The 23,742-nt window shown below is 36.5% G+C and overlaps 2 protein-coding genes across 5 annotated transcripts in view; one reads left to right on the top strand and one right to left on the bottom strand.

The window, feature by feature from the left end:
- LOC135785297 (protein adenylyltransferase SelO-like) overlaps positions 1–23,742 on the top strand; it is a 41,360-nt gene that overhangs the window by 5,289 nt on the left and 12,329 nt on the right. For 2 of the 4 annotated variants that reach the window (XM_065294656.2, XM_073813088.1), the window contains exons 7-19: positions 1,849–1,916; positions 2,018–2,105; positions 2,318–2,387; positions 2,526–2,598; positions 2,678–2,761; positions 2,862–2,991; positions 3,075–3,119; positions 3,238–3,319; positions 3,403–3,495; positions 3,579–3,658; positions 5,864–5,907; positions 6,005–6,084; positions 7,907–8,035. In XM_065294656.2, coding sequence (XP_065150728.2) covers positions 1,849–1,916; positions 2,018–2,105; positions 2,318–2,387; positions 2,526–2,598; positions 2,678–2,761; positions 2,862–2,991; positions 3,075–3,119; positions 3,238–3,319; positions 3,403–3,495; positions 3,579–3,658; positions 5,864–5,907; positions 6,005–6,084; positions 7,907–8,029 — 1,060 coding nt within the window. In that variant the 3' untranslated portion in view covers positions 8,030–8,035. Of the gene's footprint in view, positions 1–1,848; positions 1,917–2,017; positions 2,106–2,317; positions 2,388–2,525; positions 2,599–2,677; positions 2,762–2,861; positions 2,992–3,074; positions 3,120–3,237; positions 3,320–3,402; positions 3,496–3,578; positions 3,659–5,863; positions 5,908–6,004; positions 6,085–7,906; positions 8,118–23,742 lie in introns of those variants that run through there. The other 2 variants (XM_065294657.2, XM_065294655.2) reach the window with 1 other exon arrangement.
- Positions 8,268–23,742, bottom strand: part of apbb1ip (amyloid beta (A4) precursor protein-binding, family B, member 1 interacting protein) — a 31,410-nt gene continuing 15,935 nt past the window's right edge. Inside the window, exons 5-14 of the mRNA XM_065294654.2 lie at positions 20,893–20,970; positions 19,814–19,973; positions 14,532–14,653; positions 14,039–14,113; positions 13,700–13,843; positions 13,412–13,522; positions 10,307–10,405; positions 9,653–9,785; positions 9,501–9,547; positions 8,268–9,264 (exon numbers count right to left, since the gene is read on the bottom strand). Of these exons, the coding sequence (XP_065150726.2) occupies positions 8,728–9,264; positions 9,501–9,547; positions 9,653–9,785; positions 10,307–10,405; positions 13,412–13,522; positions 13,700–13,843; positions 14,039–14,113; positions 14,532–14,653; positions 19,814–19,973; positions 20,893–20,970 (1,506 nt within the window). The 3' untranslated portion in view covers positions 8,268–8,727. The remainder of the gene's footprint in view (positions 9,265–9,500; positions 9,548–9,652; positions 9,786–10,306; positions 10,406–13,411; positions 13,523–13,699; positions 13,844–14,038; positions 14,114–14,531; positions 14,654–19,813; positions 19,974–20,892; positions 20,971–23,742) is intronic.

The following is a 23,742-nucleotide window of genomic DNA, read 5'->3' as shown; positions in this document are numbered from 1 at the left end:
AACATGTCAGCACTTGCATCTGTTGTGGTGGACACACTTGCAGAGAGCACCAAGTGATATGCTGCAAGTCCTGCTGGAAATACTGAACACACCCCCAGCACACATACACACTAAAAGTTAGTTTGATTGTTTAGTTCTCCATCCATCATCTACTCTTGCTTCATTGTTCAATTTATTTGAAGTTGTTTTTGTGTTCATAATAAATGATGTTCATAAATCCGATGCAGAGAAGATTTTTACAGAAAATTTCCCTAACCCCAACCATCACAAAAACCCTTCTCCTACTTCACATTTTCAGGAAACATCATTTTGTTTGATTTATAAACTTGTTTCCTCATGGGGACCTCAAAATGTCCCCACAAGGTCTCAAAGACACTGGTATTCCTATCTTTGTGGGGACAATTGGTCCCCACAACGTGATAATTACCAGGTACACACACACACACGCACACGCACACGCACACACACAATAATATGCTTTTATTATGGAGTTATACTCCATATAACTCAATGTACAAGTCAGAAATTAAGCTTTGTTTTTGCACAGGGCTACTAAAGGGTTAATAGTGCCACATGGTGATAAACTGTAAAAATTACAAATTTGACCTCTTAGCAAAAGGAAAAAAATCCAACATTCAAAAATGCATGATAAAAAGGTGTCATAGCTCTGCAATCAAAAAATGTGGTTATAATGGAAGTCAATGGGGCAAAAACAGCCACTAACAATAAATGAGGGAGAAAAAAATTAAAACTGATGCTACACAAAAACTAAAAATGTTTCAAAGCCAATGTTTTTACCAATCTTAGACATCTTCAAGACTCTGAAAAAGGTAAACAAAAATCCAGTTTACAATCACTTTTTATATTGAAAATCTGTCATTTTGTGTGTGTTTTTTCCCCAAATCAGTGACACACCTTATAAACTTGGCAATTAAAGGGTTAAAATCATGGAATTTTTGTGAAGATTTGGTAGTTTTGATCAGTACTGAGGTTGATTAACAGATTTATGAAAAAAAATTTGGAAAAAATATTCATCTGATAAATTTTTACAGCCGTTGAATTTAGTGGATGTTTTCATCCACTAACAACACGAAAGGGTAGTAAATTTGCCCACGGTATATCGTTGAGTTTTAAAAAAAATTCAAAGCATTTTCTTAAAATATATGTAAATATAAGATTTGTCACCAAAAATCATTCAATTTGCTAAAACAGAGAGAAAGTTACGGCCAAATTAAGAGTAAAAAAAACTCTGTAGTGGATGAAAACATCCCCAACAACACATGAGGGTTAACATAATGAGGTCACCAAAAATGTTGTGTACTGAAATGTTTTAACCCTTTACCTGGCACAGCCCTTTTAGAGTGGGGGGTGAAAAGGTGATGTACCCTTTCAAATGAATATAACACATTTTTTTGTCTAGAAGCCTAATTCTGGTCTTGTTTTAAAGAAGTTTTTTTACGGAAGTGTCTGGAGGTGAAAATATTAAATACAATTTTTTTTTACATTTATTGTAATAAATAAAAATAATGTAATATTTATACATAAAATTATATATAAAAAATTAGGTTTGTGTTGGTTTGCTGTGAGCATTGCTGCATACACTTGTCACAAATTAATAAATGACATTCACTGCATTATTATTACTGCTAAAAGGTTTTGAAATATGAAAACTACATTCTTAGACCTTTCCAACAATATATAGTTTGTCAGGATAGATTAACATTTACATGAAAAATAATAAGTAAACTCGGGTGTCCCGCTCACGGGACAGTTCCAGTTAACGGGTTTCAATGTCATTGTACATATATATCTTATATATGATGTGTTGTATTTGGGATTGTTTGATAGTCTGGTGGTGAGTGAGGAGCCTGTATGGAGGGACCAGTTTTATAATGGCAATATAGTAAAAGAAAGAGGTACAGTATAACAACGATCAATAAAACACATTATATCTTTATATTTATCTTAATATAATATGTAAATATCACTTTAGCATCTGTTTTTATCTATCCATCAGGAGCAGTTGTTTTGCGCCTTGCAAAGTCCTGGTTTCGAATTGGTTCGCTAGAGATTTTGACTAAAGCTGGAGAGTTGAATGTCCTACGGTAAAGTCACTTGTTTAACTTTTAATTTGTCTCTACTAGCTTTTTATTTAGTACTGTGTAATTTGCATGTGTTCCTGTAGCTCAGTGTTATAGCATTAAAGTAGCAGCGTTAAAGGTTGTGGGTTCAATCCCCGGGAACACACATACTGATAAAATGTATAACTTGTATTAAGTCACTTGAATAACAGCAAATGTATAAATGTCATTTTCAGGACATTACTGGACTTTGTGATTAAAGAGCATTTCAGATCTATTGCAACAAATGACCCTCAAAGATACGTGGTAAGCATTCAGTGTTTAATTTCGACATTTTGTTGTGATGGATCCTGTAGTGAAGTCATCATTAGCTTATTTTTTACTTAATATAAATTGTTATACTTTTATGCCTAGTTTAACTAGTGGTTTTCATATGGTGTCAAGGCTTTTTTCTTTAGGGTGGTTAATGAAACAGCACATTTAATTGCTCAGTGGATGGCTGTTGGATTTGCTCATGGTTCGTTTTTTTCTAGTTATTACCTTAAATTATGCTGAACTCCAAAATTTGCAACCAATGATCTGTTTTCCTTACTCAGGAGTCTGCAACACAGATAACTTTAGTTTACTTTCTATTACACTGGATTATGGCCCATTTGGATTCATGGAATCATATGACCCAAGTAAGTTTCTTTATTATTCAGACCCGCTGAAGAGTCACACCTGATTCTTTGTAGATACAGTAAATAGCTTTAGCAATGTTGTTGTTTTTTTATTTTGTAGATTTTGTTCCCAACTCATCTGATGATGAGGGCAGATACAGCATAGGATCACAGGCTAATGTAGGCCTGTTTAATCTTCAGAAACTTTTAGAGGCTCTTCAACCACTACTGACTCAAGATCAGATATTAGAGTAGGTGCTGAAGTTGTTTTCAATGTTTCTAAATCAATACAACGGAATTGATGTCTTACCGGTATATTAATTATTTGATTCAGGTCTCAGCAAATACTGAGAGAATATCCACAAATCTATCAGCAAAGGTGAATATGTTATTTATTAAATGATGTGCAAGGCATTGCTATATTAATACTTTTCAAATATTATTATTAAAAACACAGAGTCGTATAACAAACTATACCAACTGTTCTCTGTTTTTAGATTCCTTGAGCTGTTTAAAGCAAAATTAGGCCTTTTGGAAAATGAAGATGAAGACTCATATCTCGTTGCATTTTTCCTAAAGGTAAATATTGAGTGCCGTGTGATGTATTATCATTAAAGCTTTATATAATGTTGTATGTTGATGTATGGTGTTGTTGATATCAGCTGATGGAGGACACTGGTGCAGATTTTACCATGACTTTCAGACAGCTCAGTGAAGTGACTGCATCTGATCTTCAGATCGACTCTGTTGCTCAGGTACATCACCACTCCATTTAAACCCACTTCTTCTTTAATTCCCATCAATTCAGTCCATTAGCTGTGACTTTATCTCTTTACAGTCAATGTGGGCTCTTTCAGTCCTCTCAACACATGAATATTTCACAGACTGGGTTCGGCTGTATTTACAGCGTCTGTCAAGGTAATGTCACAGTAATGCACTCTAAGGGCCCTATCATACATCCGGCACAATGCGGCATTAGGCGCGGCGCAAGTGTTTTTTGCTAGTTTTAGCCCAATGCAGTTATAATTTTCACGTCCAGTGCCACTTTATTTAAATAGCAAATGCATTTGCATCCATTTGTGTGCCTATGGGCATGCTGGTTTGAAAACAAGGTGTGTTCAGGTGCATTGTTGGCGCGTTGCTATTTTGAAGCAACTAAAATAGACTAAAACCTGGTCTAAAGTAAATTTTTTGTAATTTAATGAGCATGTTAGTACGGGTGGCAACATGCGTATAATTTGCAAACACATGGACGCACAGCAGTACAAATGTTTTAAAATATGATAAATAAAAGTATTAAAATGTTAAAGATTATTATTGTGTCTCTTGGACATAAATGTGGACAGATTACAGGACCCTAGAAGGCGTTAAGAGCTGCTTTTTGTTCCCAACTCGTCTGATGATGAGAGCAGATACAGCATAGCCCGGGAAGCTGATTGTTTTGCTTTTAAAAAGTGCTAATATTGCATGTATTTTGAAATGTTTTTACACAAATATCAATTTCAATGAGTAAAACAATGCAGTTTCTTAACATTTACAAACTGCCATGTACCGTATTTTTCGTATTATAAATGGCTCCAGAGTATAATTCACATCAATCAGAAATGCGTCAGGAAGACGAAAATACATATATAAATCGCAGTGGACTCTATGTCACATTTATTTAGAAAATTATTTAAAAAACAAACATAAGAACAGACATTTAATCTGGAAAGGCAAGTTATTCAACTAAACAATAGCACACAGAACAGCAAGCTGAATAGGTCTGTACGTTAACGTAGAGATGAGAGATGATGTATGTATGTATGTACCAAGAGCTCCTGAAAACCACAACAAATTCCTTGTGTGCTTGTGCACACCTGGCAAATAAAAAAACTCATTCTGATTCATTCATTCTGATTCATTCTGATTCTGATTCTCTCATTGGTTTATTGCACGTGATGCCCAAAACACACCTATCACGAAAATAGCAACAACCCTTTTAGACTGTTTGCCAGGCGCACAAACCACTTTTTTCTGTTGTTAAGCTAGCAAAAGTGGATTTGGACACACCCTAAATGAACCCCCTAAAGCCATGCGCTTTAGACCATGCGCTAAGATCATTACAATAGGGCCCCTAAAGCTTAGATCATGGTCATTAACGTATTAATACTTTATACCAGGTGATGTTTTTTTTGCTTTATTCCTATCGGTTGGCGAAATGTTCCACAGATATGCATTATTTTTTGATAAACACACACCTGACCCTTTAAAATGTCTAATGCTGCTTTTACACAGTTTGGTCGTCAGCCGCAAATTCGCGTCAAACCCAAAATGCAAAAAAAGCACAATTCGCTCGTACCGCGCCAGACGCTCAATTCGCGCCATTCGCGCAAACGCGAATGAGGCGGAATCGTGTCTTCCGTTCCGCGCCGCGAGCCCTCCAGATGTGCGTAAACAAGTCGTCTTATTGACTTAACATTGAAATCACTTGCGCTTCACGCCTCTACCGCAGCTGGTGTAAATGCAGGATAAACGCAGGATTAAAGGTCACGTTCTTCCTGATCCTGTTTTACAAACTGTTAGAGTATAAAAATACCTGTAAAATGATAAAGCTTAAAATTCACTGGCACTGCCAGGCGATATATTTTCTTTAACAAAAGTCCCCTTTCAAAGCTAACAGCGAACGGACGGTTTGGACTACAGCCCTCTACTTCTCGACTGAATGATGTCAATAAAACTCCGCCCACAGGAATCGGCTCTGCTAAACTAAGCTGCTGTCGACTTACAACACAATAAACAAACTACACAATCACAACTCGTTACGTATTTCTGAAGGAGGGACTTCATAGAACTTGGAATACATCAGCCTGTTTTAAGGACAGTGAAAACAGCGCTTTACAGATAAGTAAATTGTGTGAAAAATACCACGTTTTTTAAACGTGAAACATGAACACATGTTATATTGCGTACTGTAAACACAATCAAAGCTTAAAAAAACACAGAAAAAACTGGACCTTTAAAATAACTACCACAGCAATGTCTCTGCTCCGCATCGTGCCGCATTACCACATTGGGTGTGCATTATTTTCGAATAATTCAATTGTCCATCTCAATTATTCTTAATGTAATTGTCTTCCACAGGCATCACAATGACTCAGATGAAACTAGACAGCACAGAATGCAAAGTATGTATGTCATAAACTACACAATGTGATTATTTTCAATGGTTTACACTGTATATGCTTAATTAATTTTTATCATTTTAACTGTAATGTAATACAGGAATTAATCCAAGATATGTTTTGAGGAACTGGATGGCAGAATCTGCTATCAGAAAAGCAGAGGAAAACGACTTTTCAGAGGTATGAACCATACAGCATGTGGTATATTACTCATGACGTTTTTGTTTGTACTTAGAAATGAACAGAAATGTTGTAAAGTAAAGTGGCGTGTTTATGGACACTATAAATGAATGAATGTCATTCAGTGTAAAAATAACAAATATTACAGTAAAAATGGCATTTATAGACAGCACAAACACAATTTAAAGCACACTGTTTGGAATAAAACAATAGGGGAGAGCAGGGGTGAAAGTACAATTTTTCAGAAAAATTTAATTTTAAAAGATAATGTTATAGACAGAAATATATTTTTGCTGTGGTCAATAACTCACAAGTGTTGCCTATCAATACCAGGTGGAATTTTGTAAAAATGTAAAATGACTTCAGTTTAATTTTACTTTAAACTTTAGTAGTGAATTGTTACTTTTGACCCTGACAGCAGGGAGGAAAGTAATACACAGGTGGGTCAAAAGTAACACCACAAAACAAGATAGATTTTTGTGTTACACATGTTTTTATTAAATATACATAACCTCAATAATATGTAACTGCAAACATATTTTGTAATTTATCTTTGTAAAAAATAATGAAATTACATTTTCATTTTAAATTTCAGTTTTATCAAATATTTCAAAAGCAACCAACAGTACGAATTTAAATTGTTGAGAATAAAACATTTTTTAAACAGGATGAACACTGTGAAATTGAAATTAAAACAAATTAGAATAATATACATTTTTTACATATACAACACTGTTTGCAGCTGGACAAAAGTAAAAAGTGTTACTTTCGTCCCGACAGTATCTCCTCACATTTAAACCCGATTTACTTTTATTTTGAAAAACTCTGAGAAGTCAAACTTCAGGATGTGTTAGGTCACTAAAAAACCTGTATTTTAACACATGAAACCAGAAACACAACGCATTATAAGAAAAAAATGACCGCTTTAGGAATTTACTTATCATGGTTGAAAACACCTTTCTGGATCTACACGCTGAAAATAACGCAATATTTGTCAGCTCTGTCAAGGGTTTGTGTGCTTAAGATGCTATCATAGATTGGGATGCAAATGTTATCAGGGCTCGGAAAAAATTAGCTTTTTTACTTTCGTCCCACGTTACTTTTGCCCCGGTTCTTCCCTACATACAATATAGAAAGTATTTACACTTTGCTTTTCTGAAACATAGTTAGTGATCTACTGTGCACCTGTGGTTACTGTGTGGAGTTAACATGTTTTTCTTGTGGGTATACTCCAGGGAACTCCGGTTTCCTTCCACAGTCCAACACATGGAGGTTGGGTAAATTGGAGATGCCATATTGTCCTTCCTCAACTTGAATATAGCCATAGAAATATCTAGGTTAACTATAGACCCGATATAGTACGATTTACCCCATTTTTGCCAATATAAACTTGTATGTAGTTTTTGCACAATATGTTGTAAGATGTATGATATTCCATCATGTAAGCAAGGTCATCAGTGATAACAAGGTGTTTGGTTGAATTGATTAAATATATACATCTAGTCCAGGGGTGGCAAACGTCAGTCCTGGAGAGCCGCAGTCCTGCAGATCTAACCCTGATTAAACCTCACCTGTCTGTAACTTTCTAGTAACTCTTTAGACCTTGATTTGCCTGTTCAGGTGTCTTTGATTAGAGCTGGAGCTAAACTCTGCAGGACTGCGGCTCTTCTTCAATTTTCACTGACAGCCCAAATTTAGCATTTTTTACCTTAGGCGTCTTGACTTTTTTACTTTTTTAAACACAAAATTGCTTTTTGGCAATACATTAACAAAGAGACATAACACAAACTATGCAACATAATTTCTGATGTTGTTTTTCTAGGTGGCGCTGTTGCAGCAGATTCTAATGAACCCGTTTACTGAGCAAGATGAGGCTGAGAGAGCTGGATACTCCAGTAAAACACCGATGTGGGCCCAGCAGTTGAGAGTCAGCTGTTCCTCCTAACCTCAGGTACTGATGGACAAAAGCATCACTTTACCGTGCTTTTTACCAATAATATTCAATTATTTGAAAATAATCTACAGTGTTTTCATAGTGGTGTCTCCAAAATCTTATTGAATGAGCTATGTTAAAGCGATTTTGAATATGCGTGCCTGTAAGCCCACATTAAACAGCCTAGTGTCGTGTTATTTGGCGGAAAGGTTTGCGATTATTGTCAATAAATAATTAACATGCATAACAATTTGTGCTTCCAGTGTTTTGTTTTATTACAAGATTTGCCTAAAACACTCCTTAACCATGTTAAAATCAATGCATGACTCTCATCAAAGCCGTACTGAACATTTTTGTCTCTAAATAAAAAAATTCATAGCTAGAAGAAGTTATTTGCCTACCAGTGTATTCCAATGTAAAAATGACTCGATGTGATAAACACTTAAACTTCAACAGCTGTATTTATTGACACGTCATTGCCAATTCTTAAAACCACCTGTAGATGATATAGCATCTGTTACTAACAGTAATCTAACTGTTAATTATAGACAAGAATCTGATGAATAAGAAAAATTAGTATTTACAATTTTTGTCTAATGATATACAGTAAAACAAATACAACAGAAGTAAATAAGCCAGTGTGTTCTAACATCACATAACAACTTTGGCCTAAATCTAATAAACAAACAAAAGTTAGCCCAGTTTGTTCATTATTGAGTGCGTTTTTTATTCATGGCTGTCATCAGTTCTGACATGAGGTCGCCACCCGAGGGCGCTGTTACTTGCGGTGTAGTCCTCTTTGGTGGGGGTGGAGCCACTTTCCTGACAGAGCCAGATCTGTTAGCAGCGGGTGCAGGAGCCGGTGGTGGAGGAGGGGGAGGTGGTGGCACTCCTCCAATAGATGCAGAGTTCTGGGTAGCAGGAGGAGGTGGTGGAATGAAACCCACAGGATTTGGAGGGGGTGGCGGTAGAAATTCTTCCCCGTGAGATATAAAACTAGGCGGTGGTGGAGGCAGAAAGTCAGGGGGCAGATCGATGTCTTCTGGAGGAGGAGGTGGAGGAGGCAAGTCATCAATGGGTGGGAAGGAGGATTTCGGAAACTGAGGTGGAGGTGGAAACTTGTTGCCTTTAGCTGTGCTGGGAGGAGGAGGAGGAGGGGGACCAGGAATCATGGGGTCAGGAACTGGAGGTGGCAGAAATTCTGCTGCAGGTGGAGGTGGTGGAAAAGATGCTTGTTGGCCAGAAACCTGCAAAAACAAAACAAAATCTGATATAGTAAATTCTCCTCTAAACATGTGACATAATTTAGGGTATTAAAGATGAAACGTCACGCTCAAGTTTAACACAAGGTTTGTGGTTTCCAAATTTTTGTGTACAGAAAATAGGAACAGTGACACTGTAATGGTAAGCCACTGTTAAGGGCAAATTGTATGCAAACCATGATCTCCACAACTAATTTAAGGATGGTCGATTGATGATGTACCTTGGTTTCCATTGGAGCTTGAGGAGGGTGTCCATTTGCAGCTTTCACTGCAAGATAAACACAAACTTTTCTGAATTTCTTTAACATGATGTTGTAACAAGATATAAATAATGTGTTTATCAAACATATATATTGTGCTTCATTATCTCTACCTTTTGGTGTAGGGGAGGGTGTGGATGAATTGGAGGTGGATGGGCTGGACTGGATAGTGCGATTAGCCCAGGACGCAGGAACTGTGGCTTTCCTTACAGCGCATTTGTAGTTGTCGTATAACAGCTTACCGTACTATGAAAGTTATAATGACAAAACCAAATAAAGTAAGAAAGTTTATTATAATAGATAAGAAAGAACTTAATAATAATTATTATATTTTAATATTTGATCAACTCTATAATTCATAATAGTAAATGACAATTTGCTTAATCAACCCCTCCATGTTTTATACATGTTTATTAATATTATGTAAATTGTTATTTATTTATAAATATTTTGTCCAGTTTTCACATACACTGTACTGTAAAAGGTAAAAAACACACATAAGAATAAAGTTTTATAAACTTATATTTTCTCACTTTACTGTAAGTAAAAACTTTAAGATTATTTTTTTTAAATGGCTTCAATTGGTAACACCTTAAAATATTTTAACATTTTAAACTTTAAATTTTCAGTTAAAGTGAAACAATTTAAGTCGAAAAAAATATCACATTTTTAGGCATTACCAATAAAAATTTTTTTTAAGTTGATCCAACTTTTACTTTTTACAGTGTAAGATGAATCAAGTTTTTATGATTTAGTATTCGATTTACCTTGGCAATCCGTATTCCAGTCACCCACAGGGTCATGCTCCAGTTATCATCACAACACAAATACTTGATGTATTGTGATTCTTTTTGAATCTGCGGATGCTGAAAACAGATTACAAGAACCAAATTAGCATGAAGCAAACTTCACGGTCTCCTCGGTCACTCTATATATGCAAATGTGCGTCTCTCTAACATTTAATAATGAATATTTTTTAATGAAGGTGTGAACTTGTAGTATGCAATATTCTTTAAAGAAAAATGTGCTCTTGAGCTGCTAATATGTATTGTTTACATGTTATTTAAGTATAGTTAACAGAGACCACAATTCAACACACTTTTGAGCACAGATTTCTGCAGAGTTGTTTCGTCATTTCTAGACATTAGCATTAAAACAAAGCCAGTTGTTGCCTAAATAAAATCTGAAACACTCCAGTAAACAAACAATAACAAACCAATTAAGGCAGGTTTTCATGCTTTCAAATTGTTTTCAAAAAGTCCACTACTTTTCAGTATTTATTTTATTTATTTATTCTTACCGCCATTCCAGCATCTATGACTATGTTCATGTCGAGAACATGGTTAATCTTTTCATAACTGTACATCAGATCTGAAAGTGTTTAATCGGTTTGATGTGAGTTCAGTATCCGTCATCCTATGTAAGACATTAATATGTTGTCATATGTATAAATGCATATTAAGCATATTTACAGAAAATAACTAGAGGTGATTTTCAGGTGTTTAGTTAGGCTTATCAAGAACCAGTTTGAAAAACTATGGGGTGGTTTCTCAGAGAGGGATTATCTTAAGCCAGGACTAGGGTTTAATTGGGTAATATAACTTGTTTTATCAAACATGCCTTACTAAAACATTACTTATGTGAATTTTATGGCAAAACAAAGGGCACTGATGTATTTTAAGATATGTCAGTGCAAGTCTAATCCCTGTCTGGGAAATCGCCCCAAAAAGTCCTAAACTCTATTTTTTACATAGTGTTGTGTTGTGTGACTGTATTGTATCAGCACTGTTGGAAAGGTTTGAGAAGCATGCTACCATTTTTAGACCGAAGCTGAACTGATTTACATTATACTTGTCAGACCACCACACCTTGTATGGACAAAAGGAACTGACCTAAAAACATATAGTTTTGGAGTGCCGCAGGGCTCAGTCTTAGGCTCTCTGTAATTCACCTTTGCGTGCCCAGACTAGTAATATTATTTGAAAATATAGCATTAGCTTTAATCGTTAAGCTTAGGAAATTAGGAATTAGCCTGAATGACCAATACATTTTCTTTTATTGGGTATATAGACTGTTTCAACAGTAACAACATAAACAAATGGCTTTTGTGGACTTAACGTAACTTCCGGTAGACTTCCACATACAAAAACAACAGAGTACTTTTACAGTAGTTTATTTCTGATAACAAGGGAAATAAATGACAAGTAAATTACCTTCATTCATATATTATATCAAATGTATATTTGAGCTAACATTACTGTGTAAAATTAATGTATACAATGTTACACTGTAAAAAATTCCGTAGAAATTACAGTGTTATTGCAGCCGGGTTGCCGGTAACTTACTGTAGATGTAAATGTATGTTATTTACTTGCAACATTTTTTTTAAAGTTAAATGAACATGAAACATTTTCAAGTCTTTGTCTTTACAGAGTAAAACTAAAAAAACAGCATCAAGCAAAACATTCTGGGAAACCAAATCTGAAGCAAAAAACTGAAAAAGGTTGATGATGATTTCTGGTTGCCAGAATGCTTTGCATGAGGTTGTTATTGTATAGTTTTATTCTGTAAAGATAAAGACTTGTTAATATTTAAAATTTATTTAACTTTGAACAAACTCTTGGCACTAAATGACATAAATGTAAATCTATGGTAAGTTACCGGCAACCCAGCTGCAATAACATTGTAATTTCTACGGAATTTTTACAGGTCCATGAAATCTTGCCTGGCTGCCAAACCTTTCTGCGAAGTTGTGATCCACGCTCGTCATCTCCCCTCATCTTTAGAAAACCATTTTTTTTTTTTTTTGACAATGTATTGTTCTAGGGAACTAGAAACTAGCCAGATCGATAAATAATTACAGATATGAAGTTCAGTTCAGGCGCGTAACCAAGGCAATGCTCGTGCATCCAATGAAACCATCTACTATAACTTTACAGGCTATCACGTTTCACAAATATTTATAACCACACCCTTAATGTTTTGGGTTGCCACGCTAATGTCAGCCCTCATCCATGCAAGCTAATTAGTAAAAGATGCTTCCTCGACTATTTCCTGCATTCTGGAAGTTCAAATGCTCAGCTTTAATCTTTAAGGGTAGTCATTTGGGTAATTTTGATGATATATTAAGCCAGTAGGCATACACCTTGAAATAATCATTGTACAATTTGTGTTTAACAGCTTTGCGTTGGTAGTTACACCTACTTGAGTATTATGATAGGGGAGAGGGCAGATTCATGGTTTATAAATGTCAGATAAAAGCTCTACCACCTGGAGTACCTAAAGATCCCTTGTTATTATGCCAGATTACTTGAAAAACAAGCAAAATGCTGACCTATAACACTGGACTGAGACCTGCTTTGCCATTTAAACAACAATAGTAATTAAATAGGAATTCATTTTGGTTAGTATTGGACCAGTGGAGCATTTTGAAAGGTTAAAGTAAGGTCAGCTCTAAGCTTCTGTCCAGTTATACCACTCCTACTTGCTATCAAAATGGGAACTGGAGGCTTTAACAGGATGTAATTTACAGCTTTCGATGCCTTAACCTTTATGTCTATACCATCTGCTTTTACTTCCATGACTAATGTGATAGAAAACACTTTTTTTTAAAGAAGCAGCTTGCAAAGGTTTCAGGTCCCTAAAGTGCAGAGATAAGTATCTAGAAAGATCTTTTTCAGACCAGCGTAAATAGTAAATGATTACTCCGCCAGTTTACAAAAAGCATTAACCCTTGACCATTTCTAGATCTTATTGAACTTCACATTTATACATATATGTATTGAAAATCAGGTAGCTGTCAATGCAATGTTATTATGTTAGATGTGGACCACATGTAAAAGTGCAAGTGGTTTACCAAAATGACACTTTACCTTTAGCATAAAGCAGTGGTCTGTGGGTGCCTTGTATTTATTTCTATATTCCTTGCAGACGTACACGTTCACATTGTCAAACTGCACCAAGCACACAAGGTCCCGTGATGCCTGAGGGACAGAAAGAAACCTGTTACTTTGACCTTTTCACAAATCCATTACTTCTGTTTCCTTGTCCAATCGATTTTCAAGGCAGCAATTGATCACACGGTAAACTCATTGCCTGAGCTCCATATCTGGCCAAAGTACAGTATGTATGTTTTACTTGTTTGGGTTGCCTGAACTGACCTTGGTCTTGCCTTTAGGCGAGTAATACAATCCGGAAGCACGCAGCAAGAAGTATCGCGGTTTCCAAGATTTCTTCCCGTCCTCCTTCATATAGAGAACCCCCTCTAAGTCAGGCACAATGACAGAGGGTCCACAGAAGTTCTCCTATACCCAGAAACACAGACTTTAGGAAAACATTTCTTTTTGTGGACCCAGCTGAAGTAAACCAAATAAATGTGTCTGGGATTTGATCAAAGGGCTTCCATAAAATTTCCTATGATAAGTCTTGGAAAATATCTTCATTTGGAAACTGAGAACCATGACATTTCTTGATTATATCAAAGTCAAAAGCAGACCCACCTCCAGAAGCTGTTCTTTGTCTTTTTCTTTCATGTCCATTATAGTTTTTTTGTCCTTTTTCCACAAATAAAACATCTGGAAAAGAGGAAATTGAAATTGATTTCAGTCTGATCAGCATTCAACGCTGTTTCCTGATCAGACTGTTCATCACGAACATACAGTACATTATGCTAGCTTGCTCTAATTCACATTGATTACTTGTAACACAGTCATTTCTGCTCAAAGGGCCACAGAGCGGTATGAGTAACAGTAATTTCACCCAGCTCCAAAAACCAAGCAAACACATTTATAATTATATACAGTCCCCTTTGACCATTATAGTATTGTGCTAAGGTTCACTTGTTATGCAGTCTGCTTTTATTTCTGTTTGCAGAAGTTAAATTCTTGCTGAATAGAAGTTGTACTGGAAATGACTTAGACAACATACAGACCACAATGTGCACACACTTTACCCTATTATACACAGAAACTGTCATAAGCAGTACTGGCTTGCCTGAGGGTTCTTGAACACTTCATACTTTTCTTTATTCTCCTTAAAAACCACTTTGTTTTCAGTGTCTCTCGTCCATGTAGACAGAGGTTCCACCAGGGCTTCATGGTCCTCAAAACCTCTTTCTGTGAAAAAGTACAAAATCGAGTCAAATTTTAACGTTATATTATGGATTTCTATAAAATTCATTTGCTGTTCCAAACATGTATAAATCAGTCCTTCCAGAAAAAACGAAAGAGTTTTTTTGTGATTGTTGCGGGCAAAAATCCTTGATCTTGCTTGTTTTCTTAAAAAATGCGGTGGAATATGCGGAATATTTATATTTTGTTTGCAGCTTTTCAGTGTTGTTCACATCACATAATCATGTCACTTCATAACGTTCCCATGGTGCTTGTGTGAAGTAAATGCAATATTTTTCAACTTTCTGCTAAGATATATCTGTATATCGCGTATAGCGCAGACAATTCAGTGCAAATTCAGAACTATGTTTTAGAATACACTGTAACTGTTACACAGAGTTTCTACAAAAAAAGTGCGCGGGCATACAGCATATAGAGGGAGAGAGCGGGTGTGTGTGGGAAACACTAATGCTAACCTTTCGTCAAGTCATGATAAACTCGATTTGCCGTCTTCTCTGTCAGTAACATATGTGACTGTTGACGTTTAGGCGAAAAAGAAAGTATACAGAGGACCGGACATTGAAAGCACCGCCACCTTTTCACTGTTATGTAGAGAGAGGCACGCTGAACGCAATATGAGAGAGAAAGGAGAGGGAGGAATCATGAAAAATCTACTTGTGGCCGCCAGTGTTGATTCCGTGGTGGTGCGCCACGAGTAAATCAATGTATGGGAAAAACTGCCGCATATATGCAATTATGCTGCGAAAGTGCGGAAAAAATGTGGCCCCCCGCATAATTATGCGTACTTTGGCTGATATGCGTTAAATCATGCGATCGCATAATCACGTTTTTCTAGAGGGACTGATAAATGTCTTTGTTCTGCTGAACACAAAGGAAGATATTTGTAATCAATCAGAAAACAGGAGCACCACTGACCTCCACATAGGAAAGAAAAATATGGAAGTCAATGGTGCTCCAAAACTGTTTGGTTACAAACACTGCTCAAAATATCTTCTTTTGTGTTCAGCAGAACTAAAACAATTTATACAGGTTTGAAACAACTTAAGAATGAGTAAATGATGACAAACTAAAAAAAAATGGTAAACTATCCCTTTAACTCTAAGGGCGCACTCATATTATCCAAACCAAACCAAACCAAGCCCCAGCGCGATTGTCACCTCTCCCTACTTCCCCAGGTGCACGCACTCACACTGTACTTCTTATCGATCCGAGTCCGGGCGCGCTTTCGTCATTAAGATGCGATTGTTTTGATAAAAGCAGGAAGTAAAGCGCTCTCTTAACACTGGAACCCACCGTAATGATAAGTCTGTGTTTTTTATTCGGAGTCGTTCGGTGCGCGATTACAGACAGCCCTCTCACATGTCATCATATTGCTTAGTTGATCTGTCACGTGTGCAGCTCGGACATTCACGTAACCCCGCTGCGCGCATCAAAAGGTTTTTACGGAGGCAGATGAAGGTGAGTGGTCGCGCAACTGACGTCTTCACCTTTTGAATCGCGCTCAGGCGCGAATGCGCTCACACCACAGCCTTCCGCGCCTGGAGCCCAAGTGAACCGCGCTCCGGCCCACCTCTGCAACCCGGCCGCGGCGCGATTAATCAATCCGCGCCCGGGCATGGATCAGAGCGATCACACTAGTCAATCAAACCAGGCTTTGGGGGTCAAACGCACCCGAGCGCGGTTTGGTTTGGATAGTGTGAGTGCGCCCTAATAAGTCCCTTGGGGTCAATCTTACCCCAAGCCACTTTTCTTTAGTTAAAAAACATGGTTCCCTTCATCTCAGTGGAATAAGATTTTGTGACTTTTCCAGATTATCTGTCAAGATTTATATAGATTTGGTCATTCTAAAGAGGTGTTAAAAAAATCCCAAAAGAGGCACTTTGGGGGTGAAAATGACCCCAATTGAAATGAATGGCAAATGCAAAAAAATCCTTTTTATTTGTCAAAAAAAATCAATGCATCTAAAATAAATCTGAAATTTCTAATGTTTATATAAACATAAATTCACAAAATGTTTCACTAAAGTAGTGATTTAAGCAGTTAGTTTTCTATAGTTGCTACAAAATTGCACATTATAAAAGTGTAGGATTTAAAAAAGACCCAAATAAGTACTCTCTAAAAATGTTGGGTTAATTTAAACCCAGCATTGGGTCAAAAAGAGACGAGCCCAGCCCGCTTGGTTGTAGTTTAACCAGGTTGTTAACCAAGGTTGTTTCAACCCAAAATGCTGGGTTGTTTTCACCCATTGTTGAGTCAAATATAAACATTTTCTATAAATATAAAAATATATTTTACAAATTATGAACATTTTTCAACGCAGCTGCTAGGCTCATCCCTTTTTGCCCCATTGCTGGGTTTAATAATAATTTTACAGAAAAAATTATGTAAAGTATATGTAAAGTATATTAAAATATGTAAAGAAGTATGTTTGATTGTCTGAAGACTTTCTTTGTTTTTATTTTCATACTTAGACCGTGTTTTTGTTTGTTGCCCCAGGGCAACGTTGTACTATAAGGGAACTAAAACACCAAGGTTTTTTATCTGATAAGATATATGCATTAGAAAGTTTAACTTTAACAAACATCAACCACAAATGATTCCAGTTAATCACAAACATGACTAATTAGTTTTACGGGCAACGTTGTGCATTTAGACCACTTAATATCATGCCAAAATGATGCGTTACACACACACAAACACACACACACACACACACACACGTTTGTTGGTTTATATGCTGCTTATATGAAAATGTGGAAAACATTTTTACATGCAGTGTTAGTTACAATTAGTAGTGTGCATGTTTGGCTGGAATCATTTGTGATTGATGTTTTGCATATAATGCATATATTTATCATATAAAAAACTTGGTGTTTTTGTACCATTAGAGCACAAATTTGCCCTGAGGCAACAACAAAAATTCTGAGTCAGGGGTGGTGGGGGGATAAATTGTATGATGGATATTTGATCAGTTACCCCCAAGCTCCCAAAAAGTGAGGTGAAATATTTCCCCCCCCAAAAAAAATAAAAGTCATGCCATAGAGGGTTTAAAATGAGTGTACAGATACAGCATATACAGTTTAATGTCTGTACCACCCAATGTGTTGGTGTATATCCAGGCATCTTAAATATATCAACAGTATGTTGGCTGCTACGTCTCAGGTTCTCAAAGACCACAAGTAAGGTTTAAAACTAAATTGAGAGAAGCGTAAGGGTGGTCTAATGTTTTGTGTGGTTACTGACATCAAACCCATAGTGTGAGTTTGCCTCAAAGGCAGTAAATGGAAGCGATTTTCTTCAATCTCAATTCAGCGAGAAGGCAGTCATGGATGTGAGCTAATAATGAGATCATGTGAGCATAATGTGTCTGTTATGTGTCCAAACTCTTCCAACATCAGCCATTTACTCATGATTATAAGTCACTATAAGATACATCCTCATGTGAGAATGATGTAGAGGAAACTCCCTCAGCTTCTCTAAAAATATCTTAGGTGTGACAAATTTGCAAACCTTTAAAGGACACATACTATGCCCCCTTAATGCGTTTCTGTTTATAAATGTATAACTTTTGCTAGGTTATGCTTGGCATACACACTACTCTGGAGCTTTTGGCTCTTGTAAACAGAGACTTTTGTAAACACTACAGTTTTAGTGCAAAAACTCCTGGGTTTCGCTGCAGTGTTACGGACCTAAGGCTTAGGTTAACCTAAGGCGTGGGTGCCAACATTCGCTCAGTGATTAGGTCTTCTGGATCATTGCATATTTTTCCAAGATTTGTCAAGCCCCTATCATATGACTATTACACTACCGAAAGATGAAAATAATCAGCCGCAATGACCATGCAAACAATAAATGAACTGCAGACTTTGCAGAGGTACAGCTGTTCAAACGCACATACTGTGTTTATTCATGACACAAACATCCAAAACAAGCGCATAAGTCCTACAATAAATGTTTTCACCACTAATAAAAATATATAAAGAGCACATTGTTTTCATTTTATTGAAATGAAAGTTTGCAACCTCAATAGTCAACCCAGTCTCAAGGCTAGTCGTGTTATATAGTAACAAAAAATTTGATTAATTTATTTGTGTTTGATCACATTAATTTCCTTTTTTCCCGTGTTTCTGGAGACTAATGTCTTTTTTGTCCTTCCCAGTACGAATTTCTATCAATGGCTGTTTGTGGCAAGACTTTCTTTATCGTGTCATTTTATATTTTGTTTTCTCATTGTTGTTTTCTATTTTTTGACCATTGTCGCTTGGGGTTTGGGTTAGAATCACTTTCTGCGACTTCCTAACCCAAACCCCAACTCTAACCCCAACTCCAGATGAGAATAGTTTTAAAAGCGAACGAAAAACATGTAGAAACCAATACATAAAATTACATCCTAACACAAACCCCAAATCTAACTCGAACCCCAAGCGACAATGATTTAAAAATAGGAAAGAACGATGAGAAAACAAAATATAAAATGACACGATAAAGAAAGTCGTGCCATAAACACGAACAGCCATTGATAGAAATTCGTGCTGGGAAGGCAAAAAAGACTTTCGTCTTCAGAGACATGAAAAACAGCGGAAATTCGTGTCATCAAACACAAATAAATTAAACAAAATTTTCATTAATATAACACGACTTGCCTTGAGACTGGGTTGCAATAGTGCATTCATGCATTTATGGTCCTGATAGCGTTGACCTTTTCTAAAATGCCAATATAGATGAGCATAGTTTTCTTTTTTAAGTAAACAGGGCGTTATAGTCTTAGTATACTATTTCAGTCTTTGTGGTTGCAACTTTTAAAGAAAGAATGAAACGACACATCATAAAATCAGTTTCTTTAAGTCTTCTCATCTAAAATTTGGCAGCACTAAAGCAAACATATGGCTCTCATAGCAGCTGGACAAAGTGAAACGGGGGATTTTGATCATAAGGTCTGTATTTCCTCACGATAGGAAGGTTGACTGATGGTGTCTGGAGCAGTAAATTAAATCCACCTGTAATTTGGTGTGTGTGTATGATGTGTTTTAATAGTGGTACGTCAGCACTGTACTGTCACCAGGCCAATACAAACACACTTCATCATTTTCCAGTACTTTTAATGTGATGAAGTCTGGACAGATGTGCACGTGCGTCCACACTCACCGGTCTGTAAGTCAGGGTTGGTCTCACACACGCACCAGTCTACATTGCAGTCACAATGTGTCTTCTCAAACAGATTGTCTATCACATCTCTGACCGTTTGTCTTTCATCAACCATCAGGGTCTTTGAGCTGCCGTCCGTAATCTCCACCTTCACAACCAGCTAAACAAAAAAAATGACATAAGTATAATTGTGATTAGATAGATCTGTCTTTCCCAAATAGATAGGACTTTAGTTTTGCATTACTGAATAAATGCCTGGAGGTGTGGTAAAGCATTTCATCATCTCATTTGCATTTAAAAGGACACACCCTTAACCGGCAAATTTTTGCTCATACCTACAAAGTGGCAATTATATAATAGATTATCTATATGGTATTTTGAGCTAAAACATTACATATGTACTCTAGGGACATCAAATATTTATTTTACATCTTAAAAAAAAAGTATCATAATATGACCCCTTTAAATAGAATGTAGTGTATTGTAATAAATGGTGTTTAAAAATAGCACAGTTGTGTACACTTAAACTTAATCTTAAGAAGTACTTAAGGCAAATTAGTTAATGGGTATATTATTAGCTACAAAATTAGTGCATGGGATAGCATTTGTTAACTCTTAACACCCCACCCTTAACCTCACTAATTTTCAAACCCTGGCTATGGCCATGAAAACAACATATGCTGGTGACTAACCATGCTGATCTTTTTTAGCAAGGTCTGTGCACAGATGCTTGAAATAAGAAAAGGTGTTAACTTTCTTTAAAGCGGACACATTATCAATATAACAGATGGATGGACTAACACTTTTACCCTAACTCGGACAGTGTCTCATGGACTGTACAGGGACAGTCTGTGTATCACCAATCATCCTTAAAATTGCACACTTTGAAACAGGCATCTACTGACCGATGAGAATTTCAGAGACACATGTGCAGCTTTGCATTCAGAAATTCAATTTCCTGTATTCCAGCTTGATTTCAGACTGACCCTGACCTTTTCACAACATTGAATGATATAGAATAACATTCACTTAAAAATATTTAAAGATTGATAAATGATTCAGTTGACCGCATCTCTCACCTTCTTCACTTTGGCCTCCTTTAGCTTCTCCAAGGCAAGTTTGATTTTATCCGCTTTTTCCTGTTCCTCCTGTTCTTCCTGAGGGAAAATTAAAAATGATTTTTTTTACAAAATCATATAGCAGAAGTCATACACTCACCAAAAGGATTATTAGGAACACCATACTAATACTGTGTTTGACCCCCTTTCGCCTTCAGAAGGTGCTGAAAGCATTCTTGAAAAATGTTGGCCCATATTGATAGGATAGCATCTTGCAGTTGATGGAGATTTGTGGGATGCACATCCAGGGCACGAAGCTCCCATTCCACCACATCCCAAAGATGCTCTATTGCAGGGTTGTCAAACTCATTTTAGGCTGAGGGCCAGATGGTAAATAATGCCACGAAGTGAGGGCCGGATAATTTTTTAAACCTTAGTGTGCTGATAATTGTGTTAAAATTAACTAAACAAACAATTAATTAGTTTGTTTAACAAAAAAACTAGAGAAACACACAGCTCTGTGAAAACTACATTTCATAAGGTCACACTCATACTGTATATTATACACACAAATTTACATCTGAACAAAACCCACTGGCCTTAGGTTGAAAAGCTTTAATTAAACTTATTTTGCCTTAATGCCAAAATTATTTATAAACCATTCACTTTTCTTTGGAATATATTTGTAATGAGAACAGTCGTTTAGAAAATGAAAATGCTAGATGGGGCAGTGGCCCAAACCAAAAATGCCACTATGGGGGGTGGTACTTATGGTTTTAATAAAGTATTTTAAATATGATGTGTTATATTACTAGCATCAACTTAGACATGTGATTATAATGGGAAATATAATAACAAGAATTCTGTCGTTATTTTGTGAAGGCATTGGTGTTTTTTGTCTACAAAGTGTGCCAACAACAGCAAATTTAGTGTTAATATTAACTTAGATCTGATCGGGAACATTAAATCGATTAGACAAGCATTGTAACGTTAATACTAAGAATGTGGATATTTTGTTGTTGTTTGCTTGCTAAGTTGTTAGCACTTTTAGAACACCGACAGCAAATCATTAACGGAAGAAATACATAAACCAACTTACAAATTACTAATTCTGCGGTTTAACAACTGATATAATGTAATGAATGTACCTGTTAATGCAACGAACTTCGAAAACTGTCGTCTTCGCTCTCCAGGCAGAGAGTGGACACAGAGATGCTGTGGAGCGGTCGGGAAAACACGAAGTGGATCACCGGAATCAGTGGACCTTTAGCGGAGCGGTAACAATAAAACTGATTTTTGGGCACCGTGTTTAGTCTATGTTCCGCGTTTTGCTGCTTTCCGCAAGTCTCTCATATTAAAAACGAACTAGACACCCGCCTGAAACGATTTTTAAAATATGTATTTAATATTTAATAAAACAGTATAAATCATCATGCGGGCGGGATTGGACAACTTTGCGGGCCGTATTCGGCCCGACGGCCGCATGTTTGACATCCCTGCTCTATTGGGTTGATATTTGGTGACTGTGGGGGCCATTTTAGTACAGTGAACTCATTGTCATGTTCAAGAAACCAAGGTGGTCATAAAGGGATGGACATGGTCAGAAACAATGCTCAGGTAGGCCGTGGCATTTAAATGAAGCCCAATTGTTACTAAGCCACTGCCGCATACTGGATGTTTTTCCCTTTTCACACCATTCTTTGTAAAACCTAGAACTGGTTGTGCGTTAAAATCCCAGTAACTGAGCAGATTGTGAAATACTCAGACCTCCCTTCTGGCACTAACAACCATGCCACGCTCAAAATTGCTTAAATCCAAGGCTTTGAACCGGTTCACAGAACGAAAACGAAAACCAGAAACTTTTGATTTTTTGCAAGGAACAGAAACGAAACCAGAAACTTTCAAAAAATATATGTTCCGGAAAAGAAACGTTTATTTAAAATAATGGTAACCGGTTCAATGGTAAAATAATGGTAGAAAATGAAAATGCTAGATTTCTAATGCTCAATCATAAGAGGTAAATATTGTAGGCTACCCAGTGTCTCAAGATGTTTGTTTTTTACTAATTAGTGGTGTAACGGATCGCAGTTGATCCGTGATCCATACAGATCACGACCCACGGTTCGGCTCGCTTGTGATTCGCGGATTATTACGCACATTTAAAAAGGGTGAAAGTTGATCATTTGCACGTGTTTCAAAGGCTTGCAAATGTTAACACTTAAGTGATTTTAAACAATTTAACCGCTAAAAGACGCTAAAGTAAGCAATTATCTGTGACAAGATAGAGACTTAAGGAAAATTATGCAGACTAATAATTTAAGTTTAATGGCCTAATGATCAGCCTACTTATTTGTATGTCCCACAGTTGACATGGAACGTAATTAACCGTTTCGGGAACTTTATTTTTTGTTCTAACCTGTTCAAGAACGTGAAATTTAGGGTTAAAGCGAAACGTTAAAATACTGTTTCTGTTCGGAACGAACCAATTGGGAAAAAATTCTGGTTCAAAGCCCTGCTTAAATCACCTTTCTTTCCCATTCTGGAATTCAGTTTGAAATTCAGGAGTTTGTCTTGACAAGGACCACACCCCTAAATGCATTGAAGCAACTGCCATGTGATTGGTTGATTAGATAATTGCATTAATGAGAAACTTAACAGGTGTTCCTAATAATCCTTTAGGTGAGTGTATATCAAAAATGTGACCTTGGACCACAAAACCAGTCATAAGTCGCACAGGTATATTTGTAGCAATAGCCAACAATACACTGTATGGGTCAAAAATAGTTTTTAGAATAGTTTTCAGTGTTCTAAAATAGTTTCTACTGTAAATATATACAAATTATTTATCATTAGTAATATGTGTTGCTAAGG

The sequence above is a fragment of the Paramisgurnus dabryanus genome, chromosome 22 (genome assembly GCF_030506205.2).
Source record: "Paramisgurnus dabryanus chromosome 22, PD_genome_1.1, whole genome shotgun sequence".
NCBI lineage: Eukaryota > Metazoa > Chordata > Actinopteri > Cypriniformes > Cobitidae > Paramisgurnus > Paramisgurnus dabryanus.
This window is presented reverse-complemented; position numbering and strand designations above follow the sequence as displayed.